Source organism: Manacus vitellinus, unplaced genomic scaffold (genome assembly GCF_001715985.3).
Source record: "Manacus vitellinus isolate BGI_N305 unplaced genomic scaffold, ASM171598v3 scaffold_5_pilon, whole genome shotgun sequence".
NCBI classification, from domain to species: domain Eukaryota; kingdom Metazoa; phylum Chordata; class Aves; order Passeriformes; family Pipridae; genus Manacus; species Manacus vitellinus.
This window is the reverse complement of record NW_021940682.1, coordinates 9,935,339-9,951,242: the sequence shown is the minus strand read 5'-3', so window position 1 is coordinate 9,951,242 and position 15,904 is coordinate 9,935,339. Positions and strand designations below refer to the sequence as shown.

General features: G+C 39.5%; 1 protein-coding gene across 1 annotated transcript in view; it reads right to left on the bottom strand.

The window, feature by feature from the left end:
* BRAF (B-Raf proto-oncogene, serine/threonine kinase) overlaps positions 1-15,593 on the bottom strand; it is a 61,883-nt gene extending 46,290 nt beyond the window's left edge. Inside the window, exons 1-2 of the mRNA XM_018080558.2 lie at positions 15,496-15,593; positions 4,253-4,516 (exon numbers count right to left, since the gene is read on the bottom strand). Of these exons, the coding sequence (XP_017936047.1) occupies positions 4,253-4,516; positions 15,496-15,579 (348 nt within the window). The 5' untranslated portion in view covers positions 15,580-15,593. The remainder of the gene's footprint in view (positions 1-4,252; positions 4,517-15,495) is intronic.
* Between the last annotated feature and the right edge of the window lie 311 nt (positions 15,594-15,904).

Here is a 15,904-nt window from a genome sequence, read left to right as displayed (position 1 = left end):
CCCACCCCAGAGAAGAGCAAACAATCTGTTGCTTCTTCTAAGAGGTTGTTCAGAGAAAAACTTCTCTTTATTCCTTTCCAGGCCATCTACAAGGAAAAACAAAAAAATCTGACACTACTCATTCCTTGAATCCTCTCCAGCTAACCAGGACAGTTATCCGGTTTTGCTTTCAAAAAAGTTACATTTGAACTCTGCCCTGTAGCCAGCTGAATCAAAATGCTGACTTCAAACTGCTAATTGATCATCATCTGTAGGCTCTAGTACATACTGGCCAGGCTTTCCTACATTAGGAAGAGGTTTGTCCAGTGCTCTGCCTTATGACACACGTGAAGAAACTTCCCATCAGAAACATCAGATACACTGCCTCTTCACCAAAATCACTTCCACTGAACAACATGGTCTCATTTCTCTTTACTCCATCAGCTTCCCCAAACTGTGTTTCTAATTGGAGTCGACTCCAACAGATGTATTTGCTTGATCCTACACGCAAACAATACTAATAATAAACAAAACATGTAGACAACTCTCAAGTAACAAGGCAGTTGCTAGTCAAAAATGTAAGATATGTAAGCAACTCCCCCCCATTTCCTGCATTTTTAACAGCTCTAAACAAATAGCAGAAGGCTGTCGTAGTACTTTGGACTGCTTCAGAGTATGATCAAAGATAAATAATGAGGTTGGCTCTCCATTACCAACTCAATTCCAGTGACTTTAAGTCAGTTTAAGAACTGTCATGGCATTTCCAGACAAAAATAAACATAGAGTCCTTAGGATCTGACAACATTTCTCTCCTGCTGAAGTGAAGTTGTGATTGGAAGTAAAAACTGAAAATATTATTGGGATATTAACAAGGTTTTCTTTCAGAAGTGGATATTAATTGAAAGCAGCTTAAGTCGGGGTGGGGAGAAGATTGCTGCAACTCTGCAACTTCAACAGTATCTCCTTTCCTGGGTACAGTGTTGATTGTCAAACCCGTTATCCTTATTTCACAGCCACATGGAATGGGGACTTGGAAAAGGCTCTGATGGCAGGTACCATATATTTTCACAAAGAATCTCCTTCCTGCTTCAACCTCTCACAAGCTACTTTGGGTATCTGAACACCCTAAACTACCATCATAGCAAATGGCTCAGTCAATGGGCACAAGTGAGACCAAACAGGTCTGCTTTTGAAGCCAGAGGTTAGGAAGGAAGACTAAGACATGTGCAACACTCCTCTATCCATTGAGAGAATGAAGGAACTCTGATACAGCACGTAATCTCAGCGTTCACTGAAAAATGCTGGGTGTTTTTTTAGGCTGGTAACCCATCATCTGACTGCTGGCCATTAAAACTGCACTGTAAATCACAGAATCTTATACTGTGCCACCCAAAAATGCACATAGCACTCGAGGTGAGGCTGCACTGAGTAGAGGGGGAGAATCACCTCTCTCGACCAGCTAGTGATGCTGAGCCTGATGCACCCAAGGATACAGTGAGCTGCTGCAACTCCTTCTGAACTGTGTTTGCATTTCCTTAATTTTCAACAGACTACACATAGGATCAATAAATATTGAAAACAAAGTAATTACATTAAGAGTCACCGTACAAGAAATTCTTGACTTTCTCAATAACATGAGCGCTGTTTCAAATTTCAGAGGAATGAAATTCAGCTCCAAGGCCAACAACCCCAACACTCAGAGTTCCTATAAGCACCATTTCCCAGCTCTAAAACAGAGATAATTTACTAGTGTGCTAAAAAAAAAAAAGTTCAACTTAATAACACAACTAGATCCAAGCAGTGTTTAAAACTGAAGTAAAAAGAAGTCAGCTCTCTCCTTGAACCAAAGCCAAACCATTAATGTGCAGTATCTGCTGACCAGACCTTACCTCATTGCAGTCTACACCTTCCTCGTGAGGGAAAGAGGAGGGGTAGGCACTGATCTCTTCTCTGTGGTGACCAGTGACAGGACCCAAGGGAATGGCCTGAAGTTGTATTAGGGGAGGTTTAGTTGGATATTAGGAAAAGGTTCTTTCCCCCGAGGGTGGTTGGGCACAGGAACAGGCTCCCCAGGGAAGTGGTCACAACACCAAGCCTGACAGAGTTCAAGAAGTGTTTGGATGATACTCCTGGTACATGGTGTGACTCTTGGGGATGACCCTGTGCAGGGCTAAGGGCTGGACTGGATGATCCTTGTGGGTCCATCCCAACAGCATATTCTGTGATTCTGTGATATATGTCCAACTGCTTATTTAGAATAACAATTTCAACCAAAACCAAGTCCCAGCAGAACTGGAGTTGACCTGGACCTTGCTATACAGCATACGAAGCTGAATCCTGTCAACTTGAGTTTCCAGCCAGTGATCCCACAAGTAAGATCATGCCTCCCCACATCTGCAGGCATCTGTCTGTTCCTTTATGCACATGTACCTACAGACATATCACATTTGAGATGAAAGGAACCTTGACTACACCAGTAGCCTCTCTCCTCCTTTTCTGTTGGTACCACTTTTTGTTTTTTTCAAATCACAGCCCAAGCCTGCAAATTTTCCTGAAGCTTTACTCTTATGCTCCACAGTTATCAAGCTGGAAACAAGCTACAGGGTTAGACTTGTAAGGGAAATAGAGTTTAGCCTCCAGTACAAAGGTGGGGACAGAAGCAAGAGCCTCTCCCTGTTAAATGACATTTGCTTCCCATAACTGGGAAAGAACATCTAGATTCAGTGCAGGAAAAAAACCCAGGACTGAAAAGGAGGCAGAAATGAGGACAGATAAAGTAGAATGAGAATACTGCAGATGGTGGGAAAAGAATATGAGTAGAATTATACTATGTGGCTTAGAGAGGAGGACAAGAAAATACATAGGAGAGAAAGAAAAGGTAATGCACAGAACAATGCAGGATGTGATATATTGTGACCCAATGTAGGAGAGAAGCAAAACCAACTTGTGAGCCCCATGTCAAGGGCTGCAGCTCCAACATCCAGACAGGGTGGGACATATGAAGAAACCAAAATCCAGTACCTTCTCTTCAGATTTCACTATGTGGGTAGTACTATGTGCCTAGACTTACAGGCAGACAACAAAATCACCTGGCTTAACACTGTACATCTGCCCAGTGGTCACAGTTTACATTAAACTCCCATTCTCTAGGTCCAAAACCAAATAGTACTTTCAATCTTGAGTGATATCTTTAACAATTAAGCAACATTAAAAAAAACTCACGTGAAAACAACGGCCCTCACTGTGAGTCTTTTGTTCAGTGGGGTAGGGAAAGGATGGAAATCACAGCCCAGAGACAGTTGATACCTGTCTGACTGCTACAGAAAGCACTGTTTTGACATGGACACTGGTTGTCCATTCATTTCCCACTTTCTCTGGAAACACAGCTCCCCTGCTAAGTTCAGAGTATGTCCTGCCTTGCAAAACAGAGCCTAGACTATGGTTTGTCAGTAATTTCACATGTCACACTTTGTAGTGTATTATTCTAAAACACATATCAAGGCTCTTTAGTTGGCAGCTCTTAACTGATAAAAAAGTCCCTCTTACAGCAGACAATTAAATAGCCAGCAAAAAATCAACTGCTCTTCCAAGACTTTAGGAATCACTGTAACACTGTCAAAGCTGATAAACATCAGGTTTTGAGCAGTTTGCAGGCAACCCTTCTTGAACCTCCCAATAGCAACTATGTCCCTCCCCATGCCAGTTCTCTACACTGGGATGGGGCTGATCCCACCAGGGTCCTCACATGAAACACCACAGTGAGTGGGGAGGAATAGAAAAACAAAACAAACCCAAGTGATTCTGCACAGGCCTCCTCAGCTGCAGGAGGCTGGTTCTTGCTCTAAAGCATTCACGGCTTGCAGTAACTTTGACAACACAGAAAACACTTCTCAAGTCTTGGCCTGTTAAACTAATCAATAATTTTGTATAATATAGGAAACAGAGTTTCCTGCCCCTTCCAAACCATCGTAAAATGGTAGATTACTATTTATCCAAGAAAGCTGACTTGAGAAAAATATTTCTGGAGTTATCTTCATTGCTATAAAACTCCGGAAAGTTTCTGTTCTGCGTTACAGCTATAATGGACTTTTTTGTGTTAATCCTGTAGAAAACACTCAACAGATCAAAACAACGGAGCACTGCAGAGCACACCGATTGTGCCACCTCTCTGACCTCCACACAGGTATTTTTTCAGCTCTTAACTTTTGCATAGAGAGGGAGAGAGATACAGGAACTACTGAGCTTCCAAGGATGTGAATAGAAAGTGACTCACCACAGTCCTTTGCTTGTTGGGCAGGAAGACTCTAACAATAGGCTTCTGTGGAGACTTGGGGTTATTCCGTGACATATCAGCAGGGTTTTGATAAACTGAAAGGGATGAAGGTGCTACAGAGAGGCTAGAGGAGGAAGATGATGCAACTGTGTCTGTTGAAGCTGAACTGGAGACAGAGAAATCAGTTCCATTCCCCATGGACTCCAGTAACTGCTGTTCTCTCTGCTGTAGAGCATCAAGCTTGCTGGTGTACTCTTCGTAGGCCTGGGGAGGAAGAGCAGCTGTTTTAACCAGGGAGTAGCCTCAGACAAAATCAGAAATCTAAATTCACAACAAACATGAAACAAAACACTTTCTAAACCAGATTTCTCAGGAATACGAACACAATAGTCTGTTTAAATGTTTCAGGAGGACACAAGGAAGAAACAGCTCTCGATACATTATTTTAAACCTTATGAACCAACAACTAATGTTTTAATAAATTAAATGGATCAATGGATAAAAGAAATTGTAAGTTACAGCTTCAAAGCACCTGCTCTACAGTCTAATTCATAACCACTTTAAAAAAAAAGACAGAAATCTTTCACAAATGTTGTCAGCTGTGTTGCTGAATTACTGTGCTCCAGATAAATTCTTCATTCTGTTGGAATGACAGCTAAATACATCTAATGCAATAATTAAGAGAAAGCTCAAATCTGCTTTTTACCATCTATATCTGATAACTCACCTAGCTCACTGTTCACCATCCTCCCTCTCTAGCACTGTCCTTTCATACCACATAGTACAAAAAACTTCAGTTAGAAAATACCACAGTTTGTCCTGTTTAAGTCATTCATAAACACATAAAAGTGATTCTTTGAAAGAACTTTTTTAACACCTGTGTAAGATCAATTTGATTTTCCACAATTTTATGTAAAACCTAATTACACAGTGACCAACTTTTTTTAACAAACAAAAAAAAAAATCAGAATTATTAAATTTTCCCATTAAGTCTTTATTATATGTAGTCAAGTCAAACATTATTGCCAAGACCTATAATATAAACACATAACCAGTATATATTTTTCTTTAAATTTTGTTTCCCACAACTCCGTAACGTGTAAATTTTGATCTGTATCCAAGTATCAGAACAATTCCTTCAGTACATAATTTAGTACAGAGTACCTTCAAAAACCTGAATCAGTTAAGTAACGTGATACTTATCACACTACAGATACTGGCTATTGGGCAGTGTTAGCCAAGCACATGTTTAGATCTTTACAGTAAAGAAGAAACAAATATCTGCCAAACCTAACACTTAAGTAGTGGGGAATCTTCTAATTTTCTCTATAGCAAGATCTATACAAAGTTGCATAAATTTTTCAACTATATTTTCAAGTATATTTACATAAAAGAAAGATACCTTTTGGTTCTGTTTTTATTTATCTGCTCTCCTAAAATTTTCTGTGCATAACATATTGCTAATTAAAGTTACAGGAGATCTGAACTGACCAACAAGTGTCTGCAAGGTCTACATGTGGAGAAGAAAAATTCAAATCAAGAGAAAGAATAACCAGCATTCAGTAGTACAGGCACAAGTACTACATTTTACTAGGAATTTATTTCTCTGGATTCTATGTGTAGGGTCACCTAAACCAAACTGGTTTTGTTGAGTGAAAGAGCAGCTGGTCCCTTGCTTTTTATGAAAGTTGAGCATCCTCCCAGGATGAACCTCTGCTCAAAATGTATCATCGACCCCACAATGTTAACAAAGCAAATGATAATTTGACAGTGAGGACTAAGAAAGGAAAAGCATTTTAATGAAGGGTGGTGAAGATCAGTTTAAAATTCTAAATTTTATGGGTTCCATCTTTAATAAATGGACATACATTCAGAAGCTGAAAACTACTTAGTATTTCCTTTAAAAACTGAAGATGTTGGGTATTTCACAAATAGACCCCAAACTCTGAGACTAAAAACCAAAACATTTTCACTCTAGCATCAATTCTACTGTCAAAAGTAAACTGAAAGGTTACCCAACTATAAATAATGGCATTTTTTGGCTGTACAGTAACACAAGTGTGTCTCTTCCACTTCCAGGATCAGCTTTTCATGGAAATTCAAGTAAAAGCTCCATGTGTCAAGAATAATTTTCAGTAAACAAAAATTAAGAAACATAAACTGTTACCATTTCACCAATAGTTTTCTAAATACTTACTTCCTTTTCTCATGAACGTTGCAAAATATTATTTGAACACACGCAACATTACACTGGTTCCGGATACTTGTGGCTTTAGTTCCTTCACAAAATTACACACATCTTTCAAAATACTCAATCCTACAATGTTTACCCTGGCAGCTTGATCTGTCAGTAATGCAAACTCCAAGTCAAATGATTTATCTTAAGAGAATAAACAGTGAGTATGGAAAGCTGGGAGCTGCTGCTGGCTTTGAGTTCTGTACCAGTAACTTCTGCAAAAAGCTCTCCACTTCTTATGAGGACAAAAGCTCTCAGGTATCATACTGTTATTTGGTGTCAAAGCAGAAGATCCCATAGCAAAACATAACAGAACTAGAAATGCATTGGTAGACTTTAAATATATTTTCCTCTTTAAAAAATCCCCACCTCTTTCTATACAGAAGGAGTAACAGTACAGGCAGCAGAAACAGAAGAGCTCCAATAAAATCTCATTTCACAAAAATTAATTACTTTGGAGAAATACTGGTTTCATCTGGTGGCCCACATCAATAGACCTCACATAGCTAACAGCACCAAGTCAAGACAGAATTATTCCATGGAGTTAAATTCAAAGAGTACTACAACAGCAAAGCTGACCTATGGCAAGTATTTCTAGCTAAAAGAAAGATGATGTCGCAGCGTTGGCCTGTGTACAAAAGAGACCTGCAGCAGCACAGACACCTTTGCAGACAGACATCAACACCTACACAAACCTTCAAGTCAGTCAAGGCCTTCTGGGTCAACTATGAGGTTTATTTCTGACAGTGTTTTTCAAAAACAAACTAAAAAAATAATTAAAATTAAGTTTGTGCAGCATCTACAGCATGGAAGAGATTAAGATGAACATTCAAAAAGATCACTAAATCAAAGATTTAAAGGCATTTCAGTAGGGTTTATGAAATCTAGACTGCAATCCCATCAGTTTACATATTCTCATTAAGAAGTGAGTAATGTTCTACATAAAACTTAAAACTTGCTTTCAACTTGATACAGAATCACAAGAGGCAAAAAAAAAAAAGAAAAAATGTTAGAAGGTATCCCTGGAAGTCATCTAGTCCAAACACTTGTTCAGCACGGAAATAATTTTTAAGTTTAATCAGGTTGCTCAGGGCCTTGCCAAAGCAAGTTTTGAAAGTCTCAAAGGAGGGAGAGCTCACAGCCTCTGGGCCACCAGCTACAGAGCTCAAAAATCACTCTCATGCCGAATTTTCTCTGATGAAATTCACTTGATGCTGTGACGTTGCCTCTTCCCCTTTTGCTGGCAATGTCTGGAAGGAGGGTGGCCTTCTCCTTAGGTTGAAAGAGCCTGCAGATTCCTCCTGAACCTTCTCTTCTCCATGCTGAACATCCCTCCAGTGCAGCCCCACAAGTATCAAGGAGTTGGGTCCCTCTTCCCGCTGGGCCCAGTGTGCAGTTTGCTGCTGGGACCGTGAGGGTGGGTCACTGACAGCTCAGTTGGCTCCCAATTTAGCATGAATTCCAAAGGTACAGCATTTCACAAAGTTAAGTGAAACACTTGAAAAGCTGAATATTAGATTCAAATTGGCACAACCTGTTGATCTACACATAATTTAATGGCTATCAAAAATAGAACAAAAAGTTAATTTTAATAATATTGCCTATCAGTATATATGCACATCATATAATAGTCTCATACAGGCGAGAATACTCCTGAGACTTCATCTAAGTAAAATGCATAAAGGCCTGATAAGCTGCCAAGTCCAACTAAAGCCTTTCAAGATGGCATGTTTATATACAATATGTATACATGCCAAAATACAACTGCTGTTGTATTCTGCTGTGTATATTTTGCAGTTGTAACTGTTGCATATATTCAGGAGTAGCAGCCTAAAAGTTACTTCCCAAATGTTGCAACCTATTGACAAAATAAAAACTGACCTCAGAAGTCAACAGAATTTGAAAGATGTTATACAGATGTGCCAACAAAGTTCTCTTGATAAGATGAGGACAAGGGATTTTCTCAAAAGTATGTGGGTTTTTTTCTTGCATTTCATTTATATTATATTTGAAATTTGCTTTCTTGGGGCATGAGCAGACTATACACTCTAATAACATCATGTAGGGATATGAAAAGCAACAAGTTAACTTTTTTTCCTTAATTAATCTGGGAGAAACCCAAGTAGCAAAATATGATTTCTCCTTCTCTCTGCTCTCTACCACATCTGGTTAGAAAGCCAGTCTCAACTCAAGCAGACCAATTGGCTTTACCTTCTCTCTCTCTTCCTCAACCAATTTTAGATAATACACACTGCAAGACTCTTACAAGCCTAAACTACAGGTTCCTGGTCTTTGAAACTGAGACTGTGTTTCTATTTAAAAGATGACTGACCTTTTAGGCTGTTGATTAAACGCAAATCCCACTAACTTAGACGGGAGCTGAAGATAGACAGTAACATACGTCACGATTTCTTCATTTAGTAAGACTCCTAAATCTGTACTTAGTCTAACTTTAGACACTCCAGTTTTGGTCTAACATATTTGAACAGCATCTGTTAGGAGCCTGGTAAAAATCAATCTGAATTTCCCCAGAGGGCCACCAGGTTTCCCAGTGCCTGTATGCAGCGTTAGCATTTTCCTGGAATACCACAGTCTGAGACAACCTGAGATTCACCACTAAGATCTGTTTCAGACTGTATCTGCCTGCTGTTGCAATGAGCATACTTCAGATCAGTGAAGAGGAAATCTTCTTCAATTAACTAATTTGACCTCCTGAGTGGATTCTTCAGATATGCAGGAATAAGGAATTAAATACTCTACTGATGTTCAACAGCCAAACTCCCCAAAACAGCAGCAGCAACAACTCTGAACAAAACATGCCCAGGAAAAGAGAAAGCTAGGAAAAAAAACAAACAAAAAGTTGGGGCAACCATACCCATGATTCTCATTTTAAATTGCTTCCAAGAGTATGAGTAGGAAAGAGCATGATTCCTTCAAGACAAAGCTGACTGAGCTTATTTTGACACCACTATCATTCTATGCATTTGTATATGGTTTTATTTTGTGTGGAGTCCAAATTAAAAACAAAACCAAACCACACACACAAAACACGCAAAACAAACAAACAAACAAAAAACAACCAAGAGACCTCTCAGCTTACTCTTGGACCATTACCTGGAGTAACCTACAGGTCCAGGATGCAACCTCACACCACACAAAAAACTATTTGCATGTGAATGGGTCAATACTGTTCGATTGAGTTCTCACAGGTGAGTGTTCGTAGGTAATACTGTACACATGACTGAGGCAAAAAGGGCACACAATGCAATTGGAAATTTTAAGTAGGTACAGCCTCCCTGAACAGTCATTAAGAGTCTACAAAGGTTAATAAATCTGATTAAGTCATTTATGCATGATCCCTCCTTCTAAGTTTGAGCTGGCTGCTTTTGGTCAGTCTGGATCTGTACAATCCATTTCAATCTGCACACAGCATTTTTTGCCAATGTACAAGTCTTTACTCTCCTTTCCCTAACTCAGGTTATCCTTTTCATCAGTGTTTTGTTGGTAGAAACAAAAGAAATACAAATTTTGACCAACATTAAGAACACGCAACTGGGTATTTTAATCACTTTTCCTAAGTGAATCCCAGGTTTTCCCAATATCACAATAGCAGCCTTCTTTGCAGTAAAGATTTCCAATATTTACAATGCTTAGACAAACCCTTAAGAAAAGGGTTTTTCCATGGTGAGTCATAAACTGTGTATTTTGAGAAACAGCACTTCAAGGACTGATATAACGCACTAAGAAATTATGTGGGAAGACAAAAATCATTGATGTTTTCAGCTGCTGAGATACAGAGTGCTTCCAAAAGTGTGGTAAAACCTACTCAGAAACTCCTGCAGCCTCTTTTCCAGAAGAAAATAAAAATGCTATTAATGATATTTCTATATCTACTGAGTCAAGAAGTTACTTCCAATATTTGGAGCACCTCTCCTATGAAGACAGGCTGAGAGAGTTGGGGTTCCTCAGTCTGGAAAAGGCTCCAGGGAGACCTTACAGCACCTTCCAGTACCTAAAGGAAGCCTACAGGACAGCTGGAGAGGGAACTTTTTACAAGGGTATGCAGTTAAGAACTAGGATTATCCAAGAAAGAAATTTAGCTACAAGCCATTTTTGGATTTTAATACAGCCTTTGTTTGCTAGATTTATTATTTCTTCCAGACAGGACAAACAGAAAAGTTTTTCTTACAATCATATTAGAGAACATCAACAAGATTGCCAAACCTATTAGTAATTATAACAATTAGAAGAAAATTGTGTGGTTAATGACGAATGTTCTTTCTTCTGCTCATTTTGTTTCCTACCCATGTACTTTGCAGACACATTCAGAAGTCTCTCAGCTTTGTTATCTTTCCTCAGCCCCTATTTTCCTGCCCTGGGAGGACCAAGACAAGGGACTCATTGCCCCCCAGCTTCACACTACATTTTCCACCCCTAGGCAGCTGCACACAAAGTCACCTGCCCAGGTTTGCAGGCTCTGCTCTCTCCCCCTGCTCCACAGTCACCTTTTTAAGACCATCACTGAGGAGTGATGGATCAAGGCAGGGAGATAGCCCTGAATCTGAGTACTCCTGCTTGCAGGAATAATTAAATATATGTTGAACTCAACATAGCACATGTCAATCACTTTCAATATTTCAATAAAACCATTCCTCTTTTATAGTCAGTTGATGAAACCTGAAATGATGGTTGCAACAACAGCTGTCAGTTTTAAAGTTCTTTTGATGTAAAATGCATTGACACCCTCTCCTGAATTTAAAAAAAAAAAAGATCTGGGGGGAAAAAAGAATTTTGTCTTTTCACTCTAAGATGAGCACAGAAACAAAAGCTTCTATTTCTTGAGCAACTGTAACTAAGGCATAAATCCCTTTTTATTTTTAAATGAGGTGTATGTGTTATATTCCATGCACAAATAATTTTACTATACCCTTTGAATGCTCAATTTTCAGAATTATTTTCTTGTTGAATTCTTCAGCTTTCCCATGAGCTTCTGTTCCCCCCGCCCCTTCCTTTCACTTTTAATTGAAAAGCAATTTTGTTGCCAGGTTGAACCACAACTTTACTTGACAGGCCTAGAGAGGCAGCTCCAACACAAGGTCAGGAGCCAGTGTACAGGGTGCTGCAAGTTCTCTAAACATGAGTACTTAGATGTGTAAGAAATGAAGGATGTAAAAGCCAGACAGGAGTACAGAAGAACCAAACAAATCCTCTGGTACTGAAACTCCATGCACTAGAAGATGGATGGATAGCTGTCAAACTTGTCACAAGCACACAAAAACCCATGGTTTTGCAGAAAGCATTACAATAAAACTAGAAGTTTGCAACAGTGAAAGACAGCATGGATGAAAGCAAAAGTGTTCATCTGCAGGTATGTACCTAGCAATTAGCTTTGGCTAATTCCAATTTTTGCCAAAAGAAGACAATATGCTTGCTGATAGCATTCAAGAGATGATCAACTGTCACAATTTACACAAGTCCTTAACAGTTGCTCACACGTTATGGGAGATGCAGAGAGATCAGAGCAGCAGAAGGACTTTAAAATCAATATCAATACAGGATGATGGAGGGTGAAGAGATTGAGAGCAATCCTGCAGCACAGGTACTGGTGGATGACAAGTTGGACGTGAGCTGGCAAAGTGCACTCATGGCCCAGAAAGCCAACCTGGGCTGCATGAAAAGAAGCAGGTCCAGGGAGGTGATTCTACCCTTCTACTCTGCTCTTGTGAGATCCCACCTGGAGTGCTGCATCCAGCTCTGGGGGCCCAACACAGGGACACAGCCTTTGGGAGCAGGTCCAGAGGAGGGCCATGAAGATGATCAGAGGGTCGAAGCACCTCTCCTATGAAGAAAGGCTGAGAGAGCTGGGGCTGTTCAGCCTGGAGGAGAAAACCCTCCACCAAGACCTAATTATTAATTAAAGGACCTTTCGATACTTAAAGGGACTCTATACAAAAGAGGGGAACAGACTTTTTAGCAGGGCCTGTTGCAACAGGTTTTAAACTAAAAGAGGGTAGATTCAGACTAGACATAAGGAAGAAAACTCTTACAATGAGGGTGGTAAAACACTGGCACAGGTTGCCCAGAGAGGTGGTGGATGCCCCATCCTCGGAAACATTCAAGGCCAAGATGGATGGGACTCTGAGCAACCTGATCTAGTTGAAGATGTTCCTGCTCATTGCAGGGGGATTTGAACTGGATGACCTTTAAAGGTCCCTTCCAATCCAAACCATTCTATGAATCTGAGGAAACAAAGGGAAGGGTGATGCAGTTCAAGTTACACACCAGCAAAATTACCCATACAGGTTCTGGGTAAAAGCAGGGCACACACTACAGCCAGAAACAAGTCTGGCAAAACAATAAAAATACAGAGACCAGATGAGGATGGGCAGAGCATAAGCACCTCCCCTAGTCTTTAAATGTTACCTTCCTGTTTAAGGACTTTGGTGAGAGTACACAGACCACAGCACCAAGACCTAGACACAGACTAGACATAAAAGCTTAAGGGGAAAGAGGCTCCTCCATGGAAGTCACAGGCCTGATATCTCACAGTAGCTCTGTACATGAGAAGTTTGCTATTTCTAACAGATGTGAGATAGACAAGTTATCTACTGAACCACTTAAACTTTGTATGTGTATTCTACAGCCTCTCCTGTTCTTTTTCTTCATATTTCCTTAGTTCTGCATTTCCTAGGGGCAAACATAAACATATTCTTTCACACATAATCACACTACAATCAGAGTTTTTTACATACAGCTTTGTCCCTCTATGCTGCAACCAGAGTTTTTCTGACAGGTGAAGGAACACACTAAGTCAAAACATAGCTGTAGCAGTGACAGGTTAGATTCAGATAAACTGCTGCAAAGGAAATGCTGATAGTAGAAAGCAACCCCTGTCTTGACCAAGGCAAAAGCAGCCAAAAAGGTGGAAAAGGCACAGAAAGGACACATTAGACAACTGTTACTGGGATGAAATGAAAAGTCAAGGGTATAGAGTAATCTTGCTTCTGACTGTATCTGGCACTCACTAATCTACTTCTTTTTCTTTCTTTCTTTCTTTCTTTCACACTAGTTCTACCACAGGAAATCTACACACTAAACAAATTACAGGTCTGCAGCATTTAATCCTGTTCACTTTGATAAATCCATCTAAGGATGATCTAATCTATGCTAATGACCATCCAAATAGAAGTTCTACTCCTCTCTCACACTTGGCTAAAAGCTGCAAGTTCTTCCCCTTCCCTAACCTCAAGCGCAGCTTTGCAGCTCACTGGACTTCATCATCATCAAGTTCAATCTACTAACTGGATGGTAAACTAATCCAGCAAAACCAGAAAATTATCCTTTCCTTAGTGATTGGGAGTGGCTCAGTCACTGCCAGTACTGCAGGCACCTGAACAGAGGAAGTGGAGGGGCCTCACACCAAAGAGCTGGTAAGAACAAGGCTTTTCATTTCAACTATGATGGGCTCTTTTCACAGGACTCACTGTCTCCTGGGATAACTCAACTGAAAAAGCAGAATGTCAGCCACTTTCACCTTCCTCCCCATGGCTCCCTACTCAGTACCAGCACCACTTGTCACAAGACCTGCTCCACGATCCAGTAGAACTCACTGCAGCAGAGGAACATCCTGCTCTGCCTCACAGGGCTTCCCTACCACACTGACGAGCCAGAGTTGCAGTTTCAGACCAGTGGCACATGGATCCATTGAACTTGCAAATCTACTTTAAGCTTCATGGTTTATGGTCACCAACTATTTTCAGACTTACCATACCATTTATGCTGCTGTAATCATCTCCCAGTACATATTTATGACTGCAAATGCTCTCTCCCCTATCAGTGACCTACAAAACCAGTGTAGCTTCCAGTGTTGAATCTCAGTTTTAATTTAGACACAAGCAAGTGACAAATGGCTGCAATGAACCGACAATTTCACTACCTGTAGTCCAGACTTACCACAGACTAAAGCTCACTATTACTGCAATTTGATACACGATCTTATGAATCCCACATACACGTGGCAATAGTAAATCCAGACACATGGAACAAACTGGTTCATGTGAAAACAGAGGTATGCTTATATGTAGCACTGAGTGGTTAAAATAGTGATTAGCAGTGATTCAGTACTCCCATTTCACATTAGCAGTAAGTAAAGCAACTGGGGAGGGCCTCACTTGACCTTAACTGTTAAGGACGTAATGTCAACATTTGTACAATCAAGCTAGTGCCCTGCTCTGACATATTAAGATAAAAGCTAGAAGTACCTCAAATAATGAGATCTTTATTTTTAATTATCCAGTACCTTCAGGCAGCAATTACAAAGACTACCAAAGAAATCTGGTTGACCTTCAGTTATTCCAATACTTGAGAGAAGTAATAAAAGGGCAGGTTTGAAGGAAGGGATGTCCATTCAATTCCTAACAGAGGTAACTTTTGCATACAGTTCTTTAAGCTCTTAATGGCCCTACATCAACACAACTTGTGCATCTAGAATGATGAAAGAATACAGACATTTAATTTGTAGTTAGCTTACAAATTAAACATGGCTTAAAAATATTACTCCACACACAATTTTACGTATTTAAGAAGTTCCCTTCTAGTAACAGAAATTTTTGGATTATACATGATCATTTTTCAAAGGGAAAAAAGTGAAGTCAACTGCTTTAAAGGCAAAGTTACTCTTCTGAAATGTTTTCATGTGTATGTGTATATATTTGCTTTTAACAGAGCATGACTTTATTATACACACACAATCTTGTCCTCCCTGACCCCAAAAAGGATGCTCTATATTTTAGTTGCACCAATATAATTATTAGACCACATCATTGATCTTCCCCTACTGATGTGTATCAGGAATCTCATACAGTTCCTCTCTATCTTCAAGAAAAGAGTTAAGTTTGTAATACACAAGGAAAATATTCTCTTTTACTAAAGGTATTCTCAGTTTTAACATAAGATACTTCATATCAGATTAAGATAACATACCATTAATTGAGCCACATAAACTTACCTCTAAATATATCGATGGTGGGTTATGCTCTCCTCCAAATTTGTCTAGCAGTGCCTCTATATGTTCTTGAGTCAATTTAATCATCTGTTTGATATTCCACACCTAAAATAGAAAATTAAGTTTTTTAATCATCAAAAGGACCCTGCAGAATCTGTCCTAAAACAAACAACCAACAAAACATTTTCCTGATATTTAATAAGTCCATAATAAAAATTTTAGTTATCAATAAAGGAGTGCAAAAGGCTATCCTGTTCATCCAGTGTCAGTAATAGCGTGCTTCTGAGATAAACAGAGAAAAATCAAATTTGGGTTTAAAACTCAGGACCTCATTGAATAAACAACTTCTAAGAATGGTTTATTTCTCTTGTTTATCAAGATCATATTAGGTATTTTCCTTGCAAGACTTTGC